The sequence below is a fragment of the Periplaneta americana genome, chromosome 3 (genome assembly GCF_040183065.1).
Source record: "Periplaneta americana isolate PAMFEO1 chromosome 3, P.americana_PAMFEO1_priV1, whole genome shotgun sequence".
NCBI classification, from domain to species: Eukaryota; Metazoa; Arthropoda; class Insecta; order Blattodea; family Blattidae; genus Periplaneta; species Periplaneta americana.
The window spans coordinates 116,082,133-116,105,216 of record NC_091119.1 but is presented as its reverse complement, the minus strand read 5'-3'; the positions used below and the strand labels follow the sequence as shown (position 1 = coordinate 116,105,216).

The window sequence follows — 23,084 nt, the reverse complement described above, 5'->3', positions numbered from 1 at the left end:
ATATTCACATATATCACGAAGAAGCGTTCCATACGTAGAAAATACGGGTTTGTTATGCAGTCCCTCGCCGTCGTGTGATAGATCCTGAACTTTATTTAGTTTTCTTTGACATTAAACATCTATGTTCGAAGTGCAAAAGAAAAAAAAATAACGTTTTGGCTTGACAAGATTATTCTAATGGCACGCCGTCCGTCTCGCTCCAGTCCCTAATTGGTATATCTCGAGGTTTTTTACATCGATCTTCGGGTTTTCCCCTTCTAAATTCACATAAGTTCCTTCAAACGGAACGGTGAGACAATTGGTCAACAGGCTTGGAGCTCACATAGATACTTTCTCACAAATTCCTTTGCAAGGGCGCGCGATCGATCCCATTTCCCTCTTATTTCATTCTTTCATTTATTCCACACAACAATCATGGAAATATGGTTATATATAGGCCTACATGGATATCAAATAAAAAAAAAAGTAAAGTACACTCTTGGCTACGGTGTTAATTAAAGTACGTATTGTTTTATTATTTCAATTCTAGTACAGACCTTTATGCAATAGCTGAGTTACCCTTAAATCCCTTGTGCATTTTTCATAGTGAATATGATAACGCAAAAAACCGAAAGGCCTTCTACTCCCATAGACGATGTGCTGGAGAGAAGATTGATAGCAGCAGGGGTATCCATATCTGTACTTTATTTGTATCTGAATGAAAAAACAGGGCCGAAATACTGAAAAATCCTTTAAAAAAAGTGTGAACTCGCTGTCAGTGTATCTGATAAATTCAATCAAGATGCGTTCTTTGTTTCTAGAAAGAAAGATTTATTCTGGCCTTGAATGATATTGTGCTAGCAGTGAGAGAAAAGCTCAATATTCAGTTATCTCGCTCTTATATAGAAAATAATTAAAAGTGTAGGGTTTCATTATCGTAAAAATAATACAAATCTTAAGTTCTTAATGGACGTGGTAATACACAGCACGCCGTAATGAATTTCTCAGATACAAGGGCTCTGGACTCTATGCGCTTATTTGTAATTAACTAATTATTTTATTTTAGACCTATCTTTGTGCATGCTCATTTATAAAATTTAGCGACTCATTAACATAGACCTAAAGTAAATACAGCTTAGGACGTAGGCACTTAACTGCTCACTTCAGCATGCAATGAAAGTTCTATACCATTGACTCTGTCTTAGAAATGGGAGATATTTCGGATCTTACCATGCTCATGAGAAACAGACTAAAATATTCTCATCCAATTAAAATACAAAATCAGACTTACCATTACATACTAGTAGTGTTAATTTATCTGCAATTCAAACATTGTGGAAAATTTGATTTATTCGTAGCTTTGTTCCTTTGCTAATAAATTTGCAGTGATAATATAATATTATTAGAACCGTAGAATCGTATACAGAGTGACCCACTTAACTCTTTCACCTCCGATAGCGTATGAAGTATTTCAGATATACACACACCAACAATTACAAGTTAAATTACATCGAAGGGGACATCTGATACACGTAATGTATTTTTCGTATATGAAATACTTTTCAAGGTATTAGAGTCAACTTTCTTTTTTTAAATGGGGACCAACTATGTTTTGTATTGAAAATGTTGCGTTAGCTCTGTCTAATACTTTACTGACTGTTTGAATGTCACGATAAGAGTAAACATATATAATGTCTGACCAAGGGTCGAACAGAGGAAGGAGAATTCTGGTTAGAGTTATGCGTCAATACTTTTATGTCTCGCTTCACCATGTGCAACTTTTCCATAGTATTAAAGTGTATAGTCCACACCTGTGGAGTAACGGTCAGCGCGTCTGGCCGCGAAACCAGGTGGCCCGGATTCGATTCCCGGTCGGGGCAAGTTACCTGGTTGAGGTTTTTTCCAGGGTTTTCCCTCAACCCAATATGAGCAAATGCTGGGTAACTTTCGGTGTTGGACCCCGGACCCATTTCACCGCCATTATCACCTTCATCTCATTCAGACGCTAAATGACCTTAGATGTTGATAAAGCGTCGTAAAATAACCTACTAAAATAAAAAATAAATTAAAGTGTATAGTAGATTGTGTTTGTGATTTAATTTACACACAACTCTAACGAGAATTGTCCTCCCTCTTTCGATCCTTGGTCAGATGTTGGTTATATTTACTCTTACCGGTGACATTCAAACAGTCAGTACAGTAGCCATTTGTTATTAGACAGAGCTAACGCAACATTTGCAATACAAAACATAGTTTGTTCCCTTTTAAAAAAAGAAAGTTGACTCTAATATCTTGAAAAGTATTTCATGTACAAAAAAATACATTACGTGTGTCAGATGTCCCCTTCGATGTAATTTAACTTGTAATTGTCAGTTTGTATATATCTCAAATATTTCACTCGCTATAGGAAGTGAAAGAGTTAGATGGGCCACTCTGTATAAGAAGGAATTTAATTTGGAATTGAATGGTAATTTAAAATATATTGATTGAATCTGTTCTAGATGTGTTTTCATCATGGATCCTTCAGCACCGGTGTTTGATGTGAATATACCTTTGTACAGCCAGCAGCTCAAAAAGAATCTTGCAGTAAATGTATTCAATAACGGGCAGTGGGGATCGTACAGACATCTTCCATTGGATGTGGCAGCCACTGTATCCGTTCCACATGCCTATGTTTATGTTCCTATTAGAGGAGACCTTTCCAGTATGAAGTGGATTCAAGGAGGTCTGGACCCTAACAAGTAAGGCTGAAATGTGCTTTCCACCCACCATGCAATAGCATTTTTTTTACAAGTTTGTATTTTTTATTTGCTTATTTATTTATTCTCATCTTATAAATACAACATTCGTCCTTGTACTATGCTAATAGATTCTGCACTTTGCAATTATGTGGTATGTTTGCTGAGATTTTAGTTGCATGAGAAGAGTAAGAAAACTTAAGTTTTCCTTTTATCTTATTTTTGTTTATATTTTGTGAAAAAGCTGAGAGAAGTTTCTAAAGATAGCTGCAGTAAGTTTCATTGTCTTTGAATTAAATGTGCTATCGAGAGTCTTTCTGGAGCTCCAAGGTAGTTTCTGAACAGCTTAAAAATGTTTCATATCTTAGACGTAGACGAGGAAAAGTGTACTGTCTTTCAAAAAATTCACTCATGTTACCCACAGTTAGACGACCTAGAAACCTGAAATTTTCCTGATTTTGGTCAATATAAAGTCTGTTTCGTAAGTTCCGTATATTACCTTTTACATTTAAACAGATAATATTTTCGGAAAACGCTCGAACACGTTAAACCTTATATTTTAAAAGACACTTTTTCACAGAAATAAACAATTTTTAAAATCACTGTTTTGCGAGTTGTGACATCACCACAAGAATTTTTAAATGACACCCTATGTTTTTCTTTATATCATCTGAAAGAGAATCTTCATAAATGTATGCCAACCGAAGATCCTATTCTTTTAATTGAATCTGACGTTTGTAGAACGTGTTGCATTTACAAACAATAGAATCTCGTAACACAATTTTATCACAAACTGAATTGTATAACTTCAATATTTGGCACTCATAATTGAGAATAAAATTGTTAGTAATTTCTTTAAAACAAATAAATTAATTTCTCTGAGTCAATACAGCAAATGTTCAATTAAATTTTCAAAATGTTTCTCATTTACGACCTGGCAATGATAAAGACGCAGCACAAATTTTTTTTTAACATTTTCAATTACTGCTGGTGATATTTCTCTACACTCCTTTCGTATTCTTCTTTTAAACTCATCCATATCAGCAGGCTTCGTAGCAAATACCTTACATTTCAGATAACCCCATAAAAATAATCAAGAGAGAAAAGATCCGGCCATCTAGCTGGGCACTCTACATGTCCTCGTCTTCCGTTCCATCTATTAGGAAATACCTCATTCTGATATTCCCATACAGGAACAGAGTAATGAGGAGGAGTCCCATCTTGCTGATATACCAGATGGAATCATTTAGTAGTAAGTCTGGATGCTGAAGATTTGGCTGAAGAACGGCAAGAGCTGGTATCAAATCTTCACGGAAAAATTCTAAATACCGGTCCCCGTTAAGTGTACCATAAACAAAGTAAGGGCCCAAAACTCTGCATCCTAGAATCCCCCCTGCCTATACATTTACTTCTTGGGGAAACTGCGTGTGTGTTTCTACCATCCAGTATGGATTAGTTTCTGACCAGGACCTACAATTTTGTCTATTACGCCTAACTTTTCCATTGAGACAAAATGTGACTTCATAAAAAAAAAATAAACTTGATACAAAACGGTGGTCTCTATCGCAGAGGTTGGTCATTTCCTCACAGAATTGCAATCTTTTATCTTCGTCATCTTCCATTAACTCTTGCAAGAGTTGTACTTCATAAGGATGATATTTAGAATGATGCAGCATTCTCCAGATGGTTGATCTCGATACATCAAATGTAGATTGTAATTCATGAAGTGAAGAACGTGGATTATCTTTCACTGTTAGCAAAACGTTTAGCTCCAAAGCTTTATTAGTTGTTGGTCAACCAGATCTTTTTACGCCTCTGACATATTCACGTTCCCCGAATTTGTTTTCTATTCTACTCACAGTAGATTGATAAATATGAGGTCTATTTGGGTGTTTTCATTAAGAAGTATGCATACTTCCTTCTGTTTACGTTTTCTGTCACCATATGCAATCATCATAAAATCTCAATTCTCTCATTTTCACATTTAATATAAAACAATTGATAGTTAGTGTAGTGATAAAGAAAAAAAAAACCTGTGCTGCGCTGGACTTATTACTCTGGCACTATCACCTTCATGTCAGACGCTAGAACATCGTTCTTCAACATGCGGCACACTTAGCCTACGCCAATGGTTCCGAACCAAGGGGGAATTTTGAGAGTTTTAGGAAGGAATGTTTACCGAATGTTGACTTGTACCGCATTCGCTGAATGTGGACTCTTGTGAACTTACTTTTTACTACTGTTTTCAATTTTATTCTTCCCATTTACTACGACAATCTTTACTGTATTCATTTTCTCGCGGCACACCGGTTGAAAATGGCTGCGCTAGATAACCATAGCAGTTGATAAAGCATCGTATAATAACCAATTAAAAATAAGATAAAGAGCACTGCTCCTTTCAAGGAGCAGCCTTATCTTGCAAATGCTTAAATGACGTCTATTCATTTTAAAAATTAATTATTGGTAGTTTTACCCCCTTGTACGGAGGAGGGACCCGAAGGCTTTAATTGCAGTCTGAGGCTTATTGTGCTTACCACTCTTATTCTGTGAATGAGTGGGTAGCCTATCGGCCGCGTTCTTGTACTGTACAAGTACAGCACACCGCACCGTGAACTGAACCCAGGCTATTGTATGAATGATGATATGTGAATTAATGATGACGAAAGAATCCGAGGTCCAACGCCGAAAGTTACCCAGCAATTCTGCTTCAATCGGTGAGGGAAAATCCCGGAAAAATCCCAAACCATATAACTTGTCCCAACCAGGATTTGAACCCGGGCCCGCTAGTTTCATGACCAGACGTGCTAACTATTACTCTACAGCGATGGACACTCTTTATCTTCTGAAGATCTTCTGTAATTTGGTGTTCTGTTAATTACTGGAAAAATCGTTAGAGTAGGGAAATAATTGCGGAGAGAAATTATTTTCGTTTCGTATTAATTTTATCGACTACTCGTCAAAATATTTGCACTTATTTTTTATACATACCTTATGTTCGAAAACTTAAAAAACTTTTTATTTTTCTTCATTTAAATCTAAGTAAAAATAGTATGTTAAAATACCGGTATGTCAAGTTTTTTAAACCTATTATTGTTGTGGCGTCACAGTAAACATTACTTCAACAGCATCCAACCGTAAGATGAATGCCAGGTAATCTATGGAGAATCCTCGGCATCATCTCGCCAAATACCATCTCGCTATCACCAATCTCATCGACGCTAAATAATCTCGTAGTTAAATAACCAACTAAAAAGAAGAAGAAGAAGAAGAAGAAGAAGAAGAAGAAGAAGAAGAAGAAAAGAAGAAGAAGAAGAAAAAGAGAAAAAAAAAACTCCGAAGGCCGTGAAAGAACAGTTCAAGAAACATTCCAACAAAGTAAAATCTCGAACTAGTTGTGACACAGTACACAACTGGCGCATGCGTCGAAAGAAATTCGGTATTAATTCGGAACGCGTTCTAAATTGCTTACTGGAACAAACCTATTTACTATGCTATCTATGCCTGCTGAAAATATGACTGAAAAAATTCTTATGTCTCGTGTGATGTGATATAGATTTCGTGACCTAAGCTATTACAGTTTACATATAATGCTTCGCAAAACATTTCTCATTATCCTAACAGTTATGGAGGGTTTACACGTGCATGGTTTCACTGGCGCCAATAGCTATTGGCGCGCAAGTAAAAACAACCTTCATGTGTAAACCTTTACTGGCGTACAAGTTTAAACATTGCATGCAATGTTTCGAAAAGTTAGTGGCATTCTAACTTTTCAATGCACCTGTGGCGACGCATGCGCAAGCGGACATTTCTGTTGCACGTGTAAACATGAAGTTTCTCATCGGCACGCAAGTATTGTACAGTACATAGTCCGCTGATGTCTTTGCATCAAGTTTTATAAATTTGATTTATAAGAATGAGTACCTAAGTGGAATTCTGAGATAGTCACATAGTTTCTTTACGTATATGAAAAACACCAATGTTTGTGGGATCTAAACTGTAATCTTTATAAAAAAGAAATAGAGATGCCAGAATAAAGGCTTACGAAAATATGGCAAGGACAAGGAAAATTGATGGATTAGAAATTGCCAAGGTGAAAGCAAAAATAAAATTCATACGAGATGCCCACACTCTGGAGGTAAGGAAAGTAACAAGAAGCATGAAATCTGACGGTGGTTCAGATGACATCAACAAAGCTAAAGTAACATGGTTTCCAGTTGCTGATAGGATTTTGTACCAAGTGGTGCAAATAAGAGAAAGACTGTCTTCAGAAATTTTGAGAACTTTGTATAAAAACATTACAATCTTAATTTATATACAATTTAAGACTGGAAATTTAAAAGGGGCTAAGTGCCATCTACTGAAAAATTAGATTTTGACGTGTGTGTGCTATTTATCTATAAAATACTATACTCATTCATTTATTCATAGTTTTCTATCTAAGGGTAGGTCTTTCATTGCAAACCCAGCAATCTCCAGTCTTTCCTATTTTCAGCCTTCCTTTTAGTCTTCGCATATGTTCCATACATCTTAATGATGTCTATCACGTGATATCTTCTTCTGTCCCGAACTCTTATCCCGTTCACCATTCCTTCCAGTGCATCTTTCAGTATGCAGTTTTTTCTTTACCAGTGACAAAGCCAAATTCTTTTTCTCTTCCTCATCAGTTTCAGGATTATTCTTTCGTCACACGCTCCATTCTTCTTCATATACACATTTCAAATGTTTCCAGCGGTTTCTCTTCATTTCGACGTAACTTCAATGTTTCTGCACCATACAATGTCGCACTCCACACAGGGAACTTCACTAGTGTCTTCTCTAGTTCTTTTTCCGAGGTCAGGAGAAGATACTCAATTTTCTGTCAAAACATTCCTTTGCCTTTTGACTTCTTGGCAGCAGCTCATGTTACTACCCGTAGTACACCAAGTATTTTAAGCTGTCCGTTTGTTCTACTTAGTGCAATGTAGATGACATCTGAACTTCTGGCTAGAACATTATTATAACTTACACTTTGGAACAGGATACAAATAATAATAATAATAATAATAATAATAATAATAATAATAATAATAAATCTATTTATTCTGGTTGTGTTAAAGCCCTTCCACCAGATATATGTATACATACCGCGTAACAACGAAAATTTTATAATGAAACAAAATAATTTCCAGGTGCTAAATATACCAATGTAATTTCTGATTTATATTTTGGAAATAAAGCATCTCTTATGTCGTCAGTAGCAAAGTTTTTAAAATAATGATATTACTAGATATTGTAGTGGTCTAAGACATCCTGCTTATGACTCGCGTTACGGAATGCATGGTGGTTCGGGTCCTCATGAGGAAAGAAATTTTCTCATGAAATTTCGTCCAGTGTATGGGACCGATGCCCACCCAGCATCGTGATGCACTTTGGGAGTTACGATAGATAGCGAAATCCGGTTGCGAAAGCCAGCTGTAACGGGTGGGGGACTGTCGTTCTAACCACACGATACCTCCATTATGATTGGATGATCGTCCACCTGTCGTTCTAACCACACGATACCTTCATTATGATTGGATGATCGTCCACCTTTGCTTCGGCATGTGAGCGCGGGGCCAGCAGCCGGCTGGTGGTCTGGATCCTTCATGGGCTGTCGTCATGGATTATTATTATTATTATTATTATTATTATTATTATTATTATTATTATTATTATTATTATTACATGTAATAGATTATCAAAATTGTCTGTTATCATCTGTAACATTAGTAGGTATCTGTTGTTGAAAGTTCTTTTAGAATTATCGCAGATGTATCTAAATTCTCCCTCCGAACAATCCATAATATGCAATCTTCGTTTATGTCTTTTCTTTATTCCAAGTTAGAAATCATCTCCTCAACCAACAAAGTTATGAGTATTATAGGCAAGAGCCATGAACAAGTTAACTTCGCTTGACATGTCCTGTCCTCGTGCAACATTCAGGTAGCAGCCTCACTTGAAAATGGCACTGGCGAGGTAAAATAAAGAAACCCGTGTAAACCTTTACTGGCGCAAAACTACGACTGGCGTGTTAACTGGCGCCAGTAAATCCATGCACGTGTAAACCCACCATTATTTCAACAGCCATTGTTTGCAAATTGTAGGAAAGCAGATTTCATAATAATCGCATGCTATGTATTAAGGTACAATAAATTATTCAGGAACAGCTCTGATATGCCCGTGTGGTGTTTCAGTGTTTCTGTGGAGCCGAATGAAGAATTGGTACACATTTATTACTCATCCCTTAATTTTCGTGATGTGATGTTTGCGACAGGCAAGTTGATAGCAGAACTGGGCACAAGTCGGCTAGAAGAGGTGAGAAAGTTTATTTGCTTTAAGAATATTACCTAATAAAGTAATAATAAAAACAACAATACATATCGCAAACTACGTTTCACTAGCTTACACCTGTTCAGAAATTATATTTCAATTATGCCTCAAATCGAAAACTTATTTAAATAAATAATTCGAGAAATGATGTAAGTTTTGAAGGCTTAACTAATTACGAGTATCGTTAAGTTTCTGCAGCTGCTACAATAGGCGATAATATTAATTACATAATAAGAAACGCAATGGCTTAGACTGCGGATGCCATTGATTCGTTTTCCAACCTTTTCTATCCAATTGTAACGTATTACTCGTGTGTTGAAAGTATAATAAATATGACAGCATTTACAACTGTAAAACTATTCTTATCGTGAGCAATAACACCTTATTATTGTTTTGTGTAATTATGTGCTCTGTTCATATTCTTTACAGTGATTGTCAAATTAGTAATACACGAGGCACAAACTTGCTCATACTGTACCAAAAACAGAATTACAGTATTTTTTACGTATGTTAGTTTCTGATTACATTTTTGTGTGTTACCTCTACATATTGTTTAGTATTATTAATAATAAAATCAGAACAACTTCACGTTGCTTATTCTTTGATCCAACGCTTGGAGACCTATGTGAATAGACTGTCAACTCTTCATTCGTTCGTTCAGAGGCGGCCGGTCCTTAGGAGCCACCGGGACCGTGCCCCACCAATATTTCGTTCCCCGGAAAATTTCTTTTCGCATTTAAGATGCGTAATTTTTTTTCAGGCCAGTGTACTGGATTCATAATTATTTCAGTAAATTTCGTCACATGTGTCAGTAAAACGTTAAAGATTGTATGAGACTAAATATTATGAGCTTGGGCCCGCATCAAAGGACCCCACAACTTGAATCACTTTAGCGCTCAACTGCCATGGTGCGACGTATGCAATGTTCGCTACGACGGAGATTCACGAAGTGTTACAAAGTTGCCGTTACGAGTAGGCTATAGGGCCCGACGAGCCTGGCCCGCCTGCAGGACGGAAGCCAGTCACAGTTATTCGTTGTTCTGTGAGTCGCAGTGCCACAGAGCAGTGGGTAAATTCTAGAAGTGCCCGTGTGAACTTTTAACAGTGCAAGCAAGCGAAGTATGAAAACGTGAATAAAAAGGATTACCTATTAAAAACATTGTTTTCTTCGTTAAAATTAGAAGATAAACTTGAAGTTAAACGACTAGGCACACATCAACCTATTGACTTCAGTTTTACACAGGCGGATGGTATGAAAAGGAGAACTTTCTGCAACTCGTGGTTTACAAAGAATTCCTGGCTAACTGTAAGTGACGAAAAACAAAGTTTGTTTTGTTTCTATTGTCTGTTGTTTGTTGGCGAGGGGCTGTGGACGTCGACAGGTTGCAAAGATCTAAAACATTTGAGTGCATCAAAAAACATGAAGAAAGTGCATTACATTTAGAAAATGCTTGGAAGTTTAAACTATTTGGGATAGTAAATATCGCAGCACAGAATCATTCAGCGGTTAAAATTTCAATCCAGAAACACAACGAAGAGGTAATAAAAAAGGCATATACTAGGGAGAGTAATTGATTTTATAGTATTTTGCGGAACTCACGAATTATCTCTGAGGGGTCATAACGAAAATCAGGGATTTGCAAATCGGGGAAATTTGTTAGACTTGTTATCTTTACTTGCCAGTCTTGATAATGTGTGTGATGAATACTTAAACAGCACTGATGTTTTTAAATATACTTCACACACTATACAAAATGAATTGCTTCTTTCAAAGAAGTAAACATCGCACGGCTAATAATTGTCTTTTAAAACAAAGTCTACAACCTTTCAATTTAGAAAATAAACTCATAGCTAAAGCATAATATGATGGTGCTGCAATAATGAGTGGAAACCAGGGTGGGGTCTAGACTTTGATGCAGAAAATATTGGAATCCTCTAGATTCAAAACCCTCTAAATACTATTTTGTTCATAATTGAGTTATGCTCACATATTGCTTGCAAAGAATGAATCCTAATGATTTATATAGTTTGAATTCAAAAAGCCACTGAATTTAAAGCGAAAGGTTTGTTAAAAGTCACTAATAGGTTGAAAATTTCCTCTATTTGCCACTAGTTACTGTCAAAATCCTTTAATTTGTGAAAGTGGATATAGGAGATTTTGAATCTGTAGGATTCATTTCTTCATGTGAAATTTGTTCACTGTTACGCCAACCAATTTAATTTAGTTATAAAAAGTACATGCTCAAAACGCATTAAATCAGTGAAGTTGTTTTTTTTTTTATAAATATTACTGGGTTCACAACATTCTTCTCCACTTCACCTAAAAGCAATGACCTACTGCGATCTGTGCAGACGAGCACATCTTCTTTATAAATAATGCTGCAAATTGGTGAATTTAATGTTGAAATTTCATTAGGTAGTTTTAGTTGTATTGTGCTGAACTAATTTTTAAGCAGACACAAGTAACTAAAATTAAATAAAAATTTTTGGTGCATTAATTACCGTATACAGCAAAAAATTGTGCAATATCTGGCCCCGCCAACAAAAATGATGACGCCGCCACTGCATTCATTCATAGTTTTTTGCCCAAGGGCAGGTCTTTCACTGCAAGTCCAGCATTTTCCTATTTTCCACCATTCTCTTAAAAGCAAACATTCTCTTGGGGCAGATAATAAAGTTATTTTTTTTCCACCATGTTAATAATGTCAAAACAAGTGCTTACACAAATTTTGGCCACTCGAACGCAATTACGAAGGCCGTCTAGAAAGTAAGATTCTCTGGGACCCTTTACATAAAGAAAACTCGATTTCATGGAAATATTTTATTGGAACAGATACAACAATTATGATTGTTGAGCTACGTATTATTAAATATATTCCCCGCTGGAATTGAGATATTTGTCATATAGTGGGATCAACTTTTTATCCCTACAGGTGTCGTAGAAGTCTGCCGCCTGGGATCGGAACCAATGTGTGACGGCCGTCTTCACCTCTCTGTTGATTCCACGGTATGACAATTGCCTCAATTCCGGTGGAGTATATGTTGAAAAATAGCCCAACAATTGCTGTATCTGTTCCAGTAAATGTTTCCATGAAATTGTGTTTTCTTTCTGTAAACGACCCCAGGGAAGCTTACTTTCTAGACGGCCCTCGTAATTGCGTTAGAGTGGCCATAATTTGTATAAACGCTTGTTTTGGCATTATTAACATGGTGGAAGAAAAAAAACTTTTTTTTATCTACTCCCCATAAGAATGCTTGCTTTTTATTGTCCACATATGACCAATAATGTTATCTACCATATGATATCGTCTTTTGCCCCGAACTTTTTTCGTTCACCATTTCTTCTAATGGTTTCTTCAGTAGGCAGTGTCTTCTTGGCAGTGACCCAGCCAATTCCTTTTTCTCTTCTTGATCAGTTTGTCTCAACTCCTGTTGTTCCAAAAAAAAAAAAAATAGTGTGCTGCACAGTGCACGCTGCTTTTTGCTTTTATGTGAACACGATGCGCAAAAGTACCGACGTGTGACTTGCTAACACATCTTTGTTTATATTGTTATGGTAGACGAAGATTCTTAGTACATGTAGGCCTACTGTGCTTTCGTTGATTACGTAATTGTAATATGAACAACAGGCTGTATCAATCTTTGTTTCTACATGTTATATATTTGTCACCTGTTACGGTTGGAAAATACTGTAGTTACTTGACGGTATAATTGTGAGTGATTTTTGCAAAATTAAAATTACGTAAATGAGTCCATGATTTCCAAAACTTAATTTACCATTTTCTTTTACACAAATTTGGTTGTACATGAGGACATGATTTCTAAAAGTTTATTCTTCAATGTCTGGTAAATTTTGGGGGAAGGGGGAACTTATTATTTCCATGATTTTAAAAATGAACTTAATAGTCTCATAAACTTAATATTGTGATAATTGTGATATTTTGATTAAGCTGACATGAAATAAAAAGTCTCTTTGTATAATTTAATGAAAACATTTTAGGGTCTATTTTGTTTTGATTAAATTTCGGTGCAGTCGCCTACTGTGAAAATTTTAAATTTTGCAGCAACAATGGATAGAATCGTGTACATATTAGTAGAAAATATCCCCTACGTATAATATAAATTTACTCTTAACATTGTAAGTTCATAGTCTCATAGTGTATGGAAAAATCCAGTTATGGGAAGAGAATGGTTAAGTTTCAAGGTGCCCGAAGAGGAAATTTTGAGTTTTGAAGTGACATGGTTGATGTAGAAGAATAAAGTAAGGGCGCAGCATGAATTATGGAAAAATTAAGTTCTGGAAAGTACCTTGATTTTCAAATGCTTATTATAGTAGTGTTTTGAAAAATTCTAATAAAATAGGACCTAATCTATGTATTTCAAGTGTACAAACACTATATTTCTGTATTTAATACAGTTTTTGTTAGAATTCGATCTTTGTGATGGCTTTAATACACATAATCTTTTAAAATGATAACCATTCACGTTGACGAATTTCCTATTGCCGGAACTGTTTTCTCTTAAGTTATATGCTTTGATTTGTGACTTTATGATTTAAATATAAAATGAAAGTAGGGAATCATACATAGAGAAGTAGGTAGTTATTTTCATAAATGCTGATTTTTGGTTTTCTGTCAATTCTGATAAGAATCTTGATTTAATTTACTTCTGTCTTACATAACTTACAGAATACACAATTTGGAAATTCATTAACTACAGAGATTTATAGAATATACGTACTGCTGTAATTTTACAGCACTGTATGCAATTGAAAGTTAAAATACGAATAAGAATAAGAATTTTTCTAAGACCATACTGAAATGAAGTTATTACGCAATGATCATCTGTATCGAAATGATATTCATTTCGATACAAGTTATCATTTCGATAAGTTACAGATTTCTTAATTCAATAAATATAATTGATTCCGAGATGTTAAACGCTTTAATCAAACTGCAAAAGTGTAGTAAACCCAATTAATAATAGAGTATTCCTTCTTTTACAGCTTCCTCCATTATTTCCATTTCATCAAAATTGCTTGAATCAGATATTATTCAATATTTTTTATCTATCAGTTAACGTTAAAACTTACAAAAAGAAACTTTGATTTCATTTATTTATTTTCGTACCTTAGGAACTCCAAATAGTACTTGGAATGTTACAAGTCTATATAGAACAGGAGGGTAACATTAGTAGCAAAAGAACTAGCTAGATATAGAATAGACTTTGTGGGAGTACAGGAGGTTAGGTTAGATGGGAATGGCATAACACAAATAGGAGATTATTTGTTGTATTATGGGGAAGGAAACGAAAATCACCAATTAGGAACAGGATTCTTTATTCATAAAATAATAAAATCAGCAGTAAAAAAGGTCGAATTTATCAGTGATAGGTTATCGTATTTAGTACTTAAGGGTAGATGGTGCGATATCGTAGTTATAAATGCTCATGCCCCTACAGAAGAGAAAGACGACCATATAAAGGATAGCTTCTATGAGGAATTGGAACAGACTTTTGATCAGTTACCTAGATATCACATGAAAATTTTATTGGGGATTTCAATGCTAAAGTAGGACGGGAGGATATTTTTAAACCGACTATTGGAAAAGAGAGCCTACACATATCTAGTAATGACAATGGAGTTAGGTTAGTCAACTTTGCCACATCAAAAAATTTAATTGTCAAAAGTACAACATTCCCCCATAAGGATATACATAAATATACTTGGACTTCTCCAGATGGATTGACACATAACCAGATAGATCAAATCTTGATAGATAAAAGAAGACATACTAGTATAGTAGACATTCGAACCTTCAGGGGGGGGGGCAGACTGTAATTCTGACCATTATTTGGTAATTGGAGAACTAAGAGAAAGACTATCAGTAGCCAAGCGAGTAGAGCAACAAGTTAATATTAGAAGATTCAATATTCCGAAATTAAAGGACGAGGAAACTAAGCAACATTATCAGGTCGAAATTTCAAATAGGTTTGCCGTATTAGCAAGTTCCGACGATGTTGAGGAAGAGTTAGATGTGAATAGCATGTGGGAAAATATCCGAGATAATATCAAAATTGCAGCTGAACAGAGCATAGGTTATTATGAAACTAAGAAAAAGAAACCGGGTTTGATGAAGATTGTTGCATGGTAGTAGAAAGAAGGAAACAGGCAAAATTGAAATTCTTACAGGATCCAGTTGAGGTGAATAGGGATAATTATTTCAATATAAGACGGGAAGCAAATCGTACGCTTAGGAATAAAAAGAGAGAATACTTGAAGGAAAAATTGAATGAGGTAGAAACAAATAGTAAAAATAAAAACATTAGAGATTTATATAAGGGCATAAAATAATTCAAGAATGGATATCAGGCAAGGGTAAACATGATCAAGGATGAGAATGGTGACTTGCTTGCAGACGCACATTCAATCCTGAACAGATGGAAAAACTATTTTGGACAACTACTAAATATACATAGGCCAAATAGAAATGATCGGGACGAAATTGAAATACAAATTGCTGAGTCATTTATACTCGAACCCACACTTTCTGAAGTCGAAATTGCGATAGAAAATCTGAAAAATTATAAGTCTCCAAGTATCGATCAAATTCCAGCAGAATTAATACAAGAGGGTGAAAGCGCATTATCTAACGAAATTTATGAGCTTGTACTTGCTATTTGGGAAAAGGAAATTGTACCGGAACAATGGAAGGAGTCCATTATCGTACCTATCTTTAAGAAGGGGGACAAGACTAACTGTAGTAACTTTCGAGGAATATCACTTTTGTTGACGTCGTACAAAATTTTGTCCAATATTCTTTTGAGAAGATTAACTCCATACGTAGATGAAATTATTGGGGATCATCAATGTGGTTTTAGGCGTAAAGATCAACTATTGATCAGATATTTTGTATTCGACTGATAATGGAGAAAAAATGGGAGTATAAGGGTACAGTACATCAGTTATTCATAGATTTCAAAAAGGCATATGACTCGGTTAAGAGAGGAGTTTTATATGATATTCTTATTGAATTTGGTATTCCCAAGAAACTAGTTTGATTAATTAAAATGTGTCTCAGTGAAACGTACAGCAGAGTTCGAATAGGTCAGTTTCTGTCAGATGCGTTTCCAATTCGCTGTGGGCTAAAGCAGGGAGATGCACTATCACCTTTACTTTTTAACTTTGCTCTAGAGTATGCCATTAGGAAAGTCCAGGATAACAGACAGGGTTTGGAATTGAACGGGTTACATCAGCTGCTTGTCTATGCGGATGACGTGAATATGTTAGGAGAAAATACACAAACGATTAGGGAAAACACGGGAATTTTACTGGAAGCAAGTAAAGAGATAGGTTTGGAAGTAAATCCCGAAAAGACGAAGTATATGATTATGTCTCGTGACCAGAATATTGTACGAAATGGAAATATAAAAATTGGAGATTTATCTTTTGAAGAGGTGGAGAAGTTCAAATATCTGGGAGCAACAGTAACAAATATAAATGATACTCGGGAGGAAATTAAACACAGAATAAATATGGGAAATGCCTGGTATTATTCGGTTAAGAAACTTTTATCATCCAGTCTGCTGTCGAAAAATCTGAAAGTTAGAATTTATAAAACAGTTATATTACCGGTTGTTCTGTATGGTTGTGAAACTTGGACTCTCACTCTGAGAGAGGAACATAGATTAAGGGTGTTTGAGAATAAGGTGCTTAGGAAAATATTTGGGGCTAAGAGGGATGAAGTTACAGGAGAATGGAGAAAGTTACACAACACAGAACTGCACGCATTGTATTCTTCACCTGACATAATCAGGAACATTAAATCCAGACGTTTGAGATGGGCAGGGCATGTACTGTAGCAGGTATGGGCGAATCCAGAAATGCATATAGAGTGTTAGTTGGGAGGCCGGAGGGAAAAAGACCTTTAGGGAGGCCGAGACGTAGATGGGAGGATAATATTAAAATGGATTTAAGGGAGGTGGGATTTGATGATAGAGAATGGATTAATTTTGCTCAGGATAGGGACCAATGGCGGGCTTATGTGAGGCGGCAATGAACCTCCGGGTTCCTTAAAAGCCAGTAAGTAAGTAAGGAACTCCAAATAAGAATCACTTGCATTCTTTTGTTTCCCACTGTCTCAAACGTCATGGTTTTGTTTCCCACTATCTAAAACCATATTCATACTTCCATATTGTCAATATAAAGAAGTATATATCTAAACTTTAACGTTAATTCTTAATGGATTAATTAATTTTTGTTTAGCCTTACTACAGGTCGTAGAAAAACAGTTGTATGTAAGTGCCATATAATGACTATTAAGACATTCATGCAGTTGCTCGCTCCGCTCGTTCCAAACTGACTCGTGTCTCAACAGCTATCATTATATGATCGTCGCATAAATAACTATTTTAAAACAAAGGTGACGTACTTTTTTCGAATAATGCTAGTAAAATCGTTATGCAGAATCATTCTTACTTGTGAAAAAAGGAACCATTTATGTGCAATTTCTTCACACTTATGTGCATAAGCATAGGAAGTAATGTATATAAATTTAATGTCCTCTCAAAACTTTAATTTGATCCATGGCTAATACGACCCTGACTTATAGTGGCATTATTTTGGCAGGACTGTTTTCTAGGTTTAGAGTTCTCCGGACGAGATCGAAGAGGACAACGTGTAATGGGTATTATAAATTCTGGTGCCTTGGCCTCCATGGTGGTTGCAGATAAGGACTTTCTGTGGGACGTTCCTGTACACTGGACTCTTGAAGATGCAGCCACTGTTCCTGTGGTGTACGGAACGGTGAGTGAAGTCATATCCAGTTATTGGGTTGTCAGTTTCAATTTTTTTAGTGAGCATTCAACTAACATTACAGAACTGTAATGAATTAGCAAGGGGACGAAGGATGGGAGACATAGATTGTGGCATTGAGTGACTTACGACAGATTTAATCTGTAATATCATGAGACATACAGACAGTAAAAGTAAAACGAATGTATTAATGTTCAGTGAAAGTAATTAAACTAAATATGACATTTATCACTTATCTTTACTCGTTATAGCAATTCATCTTATATGAAATTTAATAACAGTAATTTAGTTCCAAATCGAGCACTGATCCTTCCTGCCATATGAAAAAATACTGAGCACTGAACTTTAAAAATAAACCTCCACAAGTTCGTGTGTAGAAAATACAGTGTGAAGAAATTTCTTATTTAATTTGTTCCTATGTAACTACATGAGAAGTCTGATATTTATATTATACTGTGTATTACAGACGTGGACAAATTATTATTAGACTAAAACTTTTTTCTTGGAAACAATATAATTCGTCATATCAACTATCAGTATAATTCACAGACTCTCCATTGTTGGAAATATGATTGGTTTACATCTTCTAGTATATTTTCCCAATGGTTAAGTATATTTTGTCTGGCTGTGTTGGTACTACTGGTATTTTGATTATATACTGCAGAAAATATTCAACAGTCTGTTCTCCCATGGCCTGTAAGAAGACCGGATATGATCGAAATTGAATATCTTTGATCTATACTGAAGAAGAAAGTGAACAAAAACAGGTTTACAACAAAACATGGACTCATATAATCACTGTCCGATATCTGGCTAAATGATGCTGATATTCAAAGAAAGTGTCAGACTTTGGTTTCCAGCATCCCCGACAAAATCGACGTGTTAATAAAGAATAAAGGAATGTTCACAAAATATTAGTAACCTACATACTCAATTTTCTGTTCATCATTTCTGTGCAAAATACATTTTTGTTAATTATTTATGCCGATAAATATAGCTTTGTTGCATTTATAATTAATTTACTCTAATAATTTGTCCACGTCTGTATTTATATTTCTAAACATAAACATTACTATACATTTTAGTAAAAGGCTGTTACATATGGGCTGTAGCAGCATGACACTGTTGCTTATTGTAGTTCTTCTCGTACAGGCTTACTATGCTCTTGTGATGAAAGGACGCATAAGAAAGGGTGAGTCTGTGCTGATCCACGCAGGCAGTGGTGGCGTGGGTCAGGCAGCCTTGAACATTTGTCTCCATCTCGGCTGCACAGTTTTTACCACTGTAGGAACAGAAGAGAAACGGGAGTTTATCAAGAAGAACTTCCCACAGGTATGGACCTACACCACTTACTAAGACAAGCAAGTAATTTATGAATACCATATTTGACTGATAACTCATAGGCCTAACAGATAAGAACAAAATTAAAGTGTTTGTGATTAAAATAAGTAGATGATGAATTTTGCACATAGGAAACAAGATTTCGATTCTCGACATTGACTGGATTGATACCTAGTCTAAGGATGGGCGAAATATAACGTAGCAGTTACTTTGTCACAATTACTTAATTGTAACGGTTACAAGAACAACTTGGACACGAAATACTGGCTGTTACACTATTACTTTTGTCTGGATCTAACTTCTGCAAAAGAAACAAGTTATAGTGACGTCATTACTTAGTGATCTACGGGTGCACGAGATAGCGAGTAACCATCTGGTAACAAAAATATTAACTTGGTCCATTGCCCTAGGTGTGATATTCCACAATTTATTGTTATTAACTGTAAAGACTGCAAGAAAACTTGTTATGCTTGGGACGTATGATCTGACTGACATGAAAGGTAGTTTCATTTACAAATTTCTCTCTTCTTCATCAAAGATTTCCAACAGAAGTGGAATGTTTATATGCAAATAAACTATCATAGTAAAATAAGTCACAATGAATTTATGAATGTAGTGTAGAGGTCAGCATGCTGGTCTTTCACGCAGAGGGCCGGGTTCGATTCCGGGTCGGGTTGAATTTCCTGGTTGAGGTTTTTCAAGGTTTTTCCTCAACCGTAAGGCAAATGCCAGGAAATTCGGGCCACAAAATCCATGAATATCACCGGCCTCATTCATCACCGAAATAATATTCATAACAAATCAGTAATACATATACAGTCGCCATCTAGTTCACAACTATAGAACCAGTCTCAACAATAGTACACAGGCCTTCGGATTTCAACCAAAGATTAACTGGCGATATGACCAAAGATGTTAAAGCGAGTATAAATAACAGCGAGGAAAAAAAATGAATTTATCAATATAGTTTATTACTATCATATAATATTTTCCATGAACTACTAATGTCATTTATAATATGATGAACTTTTCAAATATTTAAAGTAAACGATTATTGCATGATGACTTATTTCACAGGTGGTTCTAGCATATCAGTTTGGGGGGGGGGGGGCTTGAACTTGTTTTATTAGGTACCGGTACCGATAAGTATAAATACATTTCTCAAATTTCGTTTACACTTCTGTAGAATCGTCACATCGTTTTCTTTTATAATGCTATCTGTCTAAGGCAGGTATGCTCAAAATTGTAAAAGCGCCGATTACACGGATGATGCTGCACTGCATAACACACACAGTGTAGGAACTGGGCTCCGCAACTACATTGCAGCACCGCCCGTGGCATCGCAGTCACTGTCGTACAAATACGGAAGATAAACTGAATTTGAAAAAGGAAATATTCAGTTATTACATCATTTATTATATTTTATACAGTTATGATACTATTATATCATAGATAATGTTATTTTCATATTCCACATTCAACATGGGTAGGCCTATTCTTTTCCGCAAGTAATCGGAAATCTATTTCCAACGAATTTACTGCAATCTGTTAATCGGGATCTATGTTTGGATTTTTGGATTTAGTAACCTTCATTCTCGAAAATAATTGTTTGCACACATACTGTATTTCGAGTGACAGCGAATAAGCTCATCTTGGGATATTGCGTTTTGTTCATTTTTTAATACTTCTATGCTTGGCAAGTCATATTCTCTGCATTTAGTTCTGAATTCTACGTGATTTTGTAAATCAATTAACTCGTCCTGGAACTGCATTCTCACAGATTGTTCTAAATTTACTATGAAAGGATTAACAAAAAAATTAATATCACTTTCCATACGTCTAAAATCATTAAATCTGTGTTCTGTGAATTCACATTTGAGCTGTTCCAGTACAGAGATGTAATTAACTATATTTTGTTCAGGCACCATAGATTTCTTTACAAGTTCACCATCCGTGAAGGGGTTTTAGTGCCTTAGCTAATTCCCAACATACTACACAACTTGCTCCTAAACATAGACTCTGAATTGTTCGATTCTCTTCAATGTTTGGCCTATCATGAAGTGCTTTCAATTCTCGAAACTGTAGAGCACGTTGCATCCCTGAAAAATTATTTTATCATAACATGTATTTCTGTTGGAATAAAATCACCACAATAATAATAATAATAATAATAATAATAATAATAATAATAACAATGTTGATATATGAATACATGTTACAGAAAACAGCTTCCCTGTCATTTCGGCATGTTCTGGATGGCAGAGTGTATAATGTTTTATGTTGCTCAGTAGTATTCCTGACAATACCTTACAACATAGTAAACACTTTACGTTTTCACAACAAAAATAGTCTTCCTCCCACACTGTACGGAATGATCGTTTGCTTACAGAAGGTTTTGACTGTGTCATTGTCCCGCACTGTTCGTACGTTACTAAGTACTTGAACTGCCTTCCGCAGTCATCCGTCGAGCTTCGAACGAGGAACAGCACGCTCTACATTCGAAGGTTGTGATTACAGAACGTAATCGCGAGTCAGGGAATGAGCATACCTGGTCTAAGGGGTAGGCAAGAAGGGCAGGAAGAGGTCTTGGTCTCCCTAAATCTAAAAAAAACAAATCAGAATATAACTGTTAACACAGAATAAATACTGAGAACATGAATCTGCCAGTAATATTAAAATAATGTTCTGCAACACAATTGCATGCTATTCAAATACCACCTTTGTCGTTCAGAACTCGTTGTCGACATTATGTCACAGATCTACAATTATCCTTCCCCCATCCGAAGTAATGGAAATCCTGGCTGCGGTCATGTTATCATTTGAAAATATAAATTAATTAACAGTATGACAAAATATAATATGTTTTCTTACGATTTTTATACTTATATTGTAATACTCACGGCAGTCAAAACAATCAAAAAAGTGAATTAATTCATCAAAACTCATATCAGTAATATTGTCACATTAAATCAAACACAAGATTCGATTAAAGTAATAACATTTATTTAACACAAGCACTCTCAACTACTACTAAGTTCAACAATTGAATACCCCTATGAAATAAGGGTATATGGTATATTGATTCCCTAAGTACTTGGACCTTTATTCCGGGAGGGGTATTAAATTGTTTTAACCTACCTAAAACTGAAGAAATATCTGTAATAATGAATTACAAGTTGTTGAAGTTGGTGAATAAAATCCGCCTGTGACTTACTTAAATATGTATAATAAATAAGCCATGTATACTTTCTCCTTTTTTTGCCATCTTAATGATGGTAATATTATTGAGTATGCATTGTGTAATATAATTATTAGTATATAATTTTTTCTATTTCTCTAATATGTGCAACTTACTAAGAAAAAGTATCACAGTTTCGATGCTTTTAAAACTGTTCAGCGAACCTGAAAAAAAAAAATGTACCCAATGCGAAACAGCTGAATGGAAGGGACTAATATTGAAATCAGTAAAAAAAAAAAAAAAAATTAAACTACTGTAAGGCAGTAATTTAATCCATATGGTAGTAGAGCTAGTGAAATTAGCAGTAATTCCATGATTTCTTTATCATATTGTTCTACATTTTACGCTAATTATAATTAAGGTTAATGATTATAGTTACGTCAGTATAACAGTTAGCCATAAAATGATAAATCTATTAGGCCTACAGTATGTTTTTGTGTACCGATTGTGAGTGGAATATGGTTGTATATTTAACACAGGAATTTGAATTTCTTTCTTTGTTACGAGTGTTGAAGTCTTCATTATTATCCTCTTTGAAAGATTTTATTAAATGCAAAAAGTAACTGTTAGTCACTGCCGTCGTGATCTAATACAGGCCGTAAGGCAGACCACGTGACTCGCTTAACAG

General features: G+C 35.3%; 1 protein-coding gene across 4 annotated transcripts in view; it reads left to right on the top strand.

Annotated features, from left to right (window-relative positions):
* LOC138696405 (fatty acid synthase-like) overlaps window positions 1–23,084 on the top strand; it is a 260,583-nt gene that overhangs the window by 172,151 nt on the left and 65,348 nt on the right. For all 4 annotated transcript variants that reach the window (XM_069821328.1, XM_069821325.1, XM_069821327.1 and 1 more), the window contains exons 22-25: window positions 2,481–2,720; window positions 8,930–9,050; window positions 17,692–17,868; window positions 19,030–19,209. In XM_069821328.1, coding sequence (XP_069677429.1) covers window positions 2,481–2,720; window positions 8,930–9,050; window positions 17,692–17,868; window positions 19,030–19,209 — 718 coding nt within the window. The remainder of the gene's footprint in view (window positions 1–2,480; window positions 2,721–8,929; window positions 9,051–17,691; window positions 17,869–19,029; window positions 19,210–23,084) is intronic.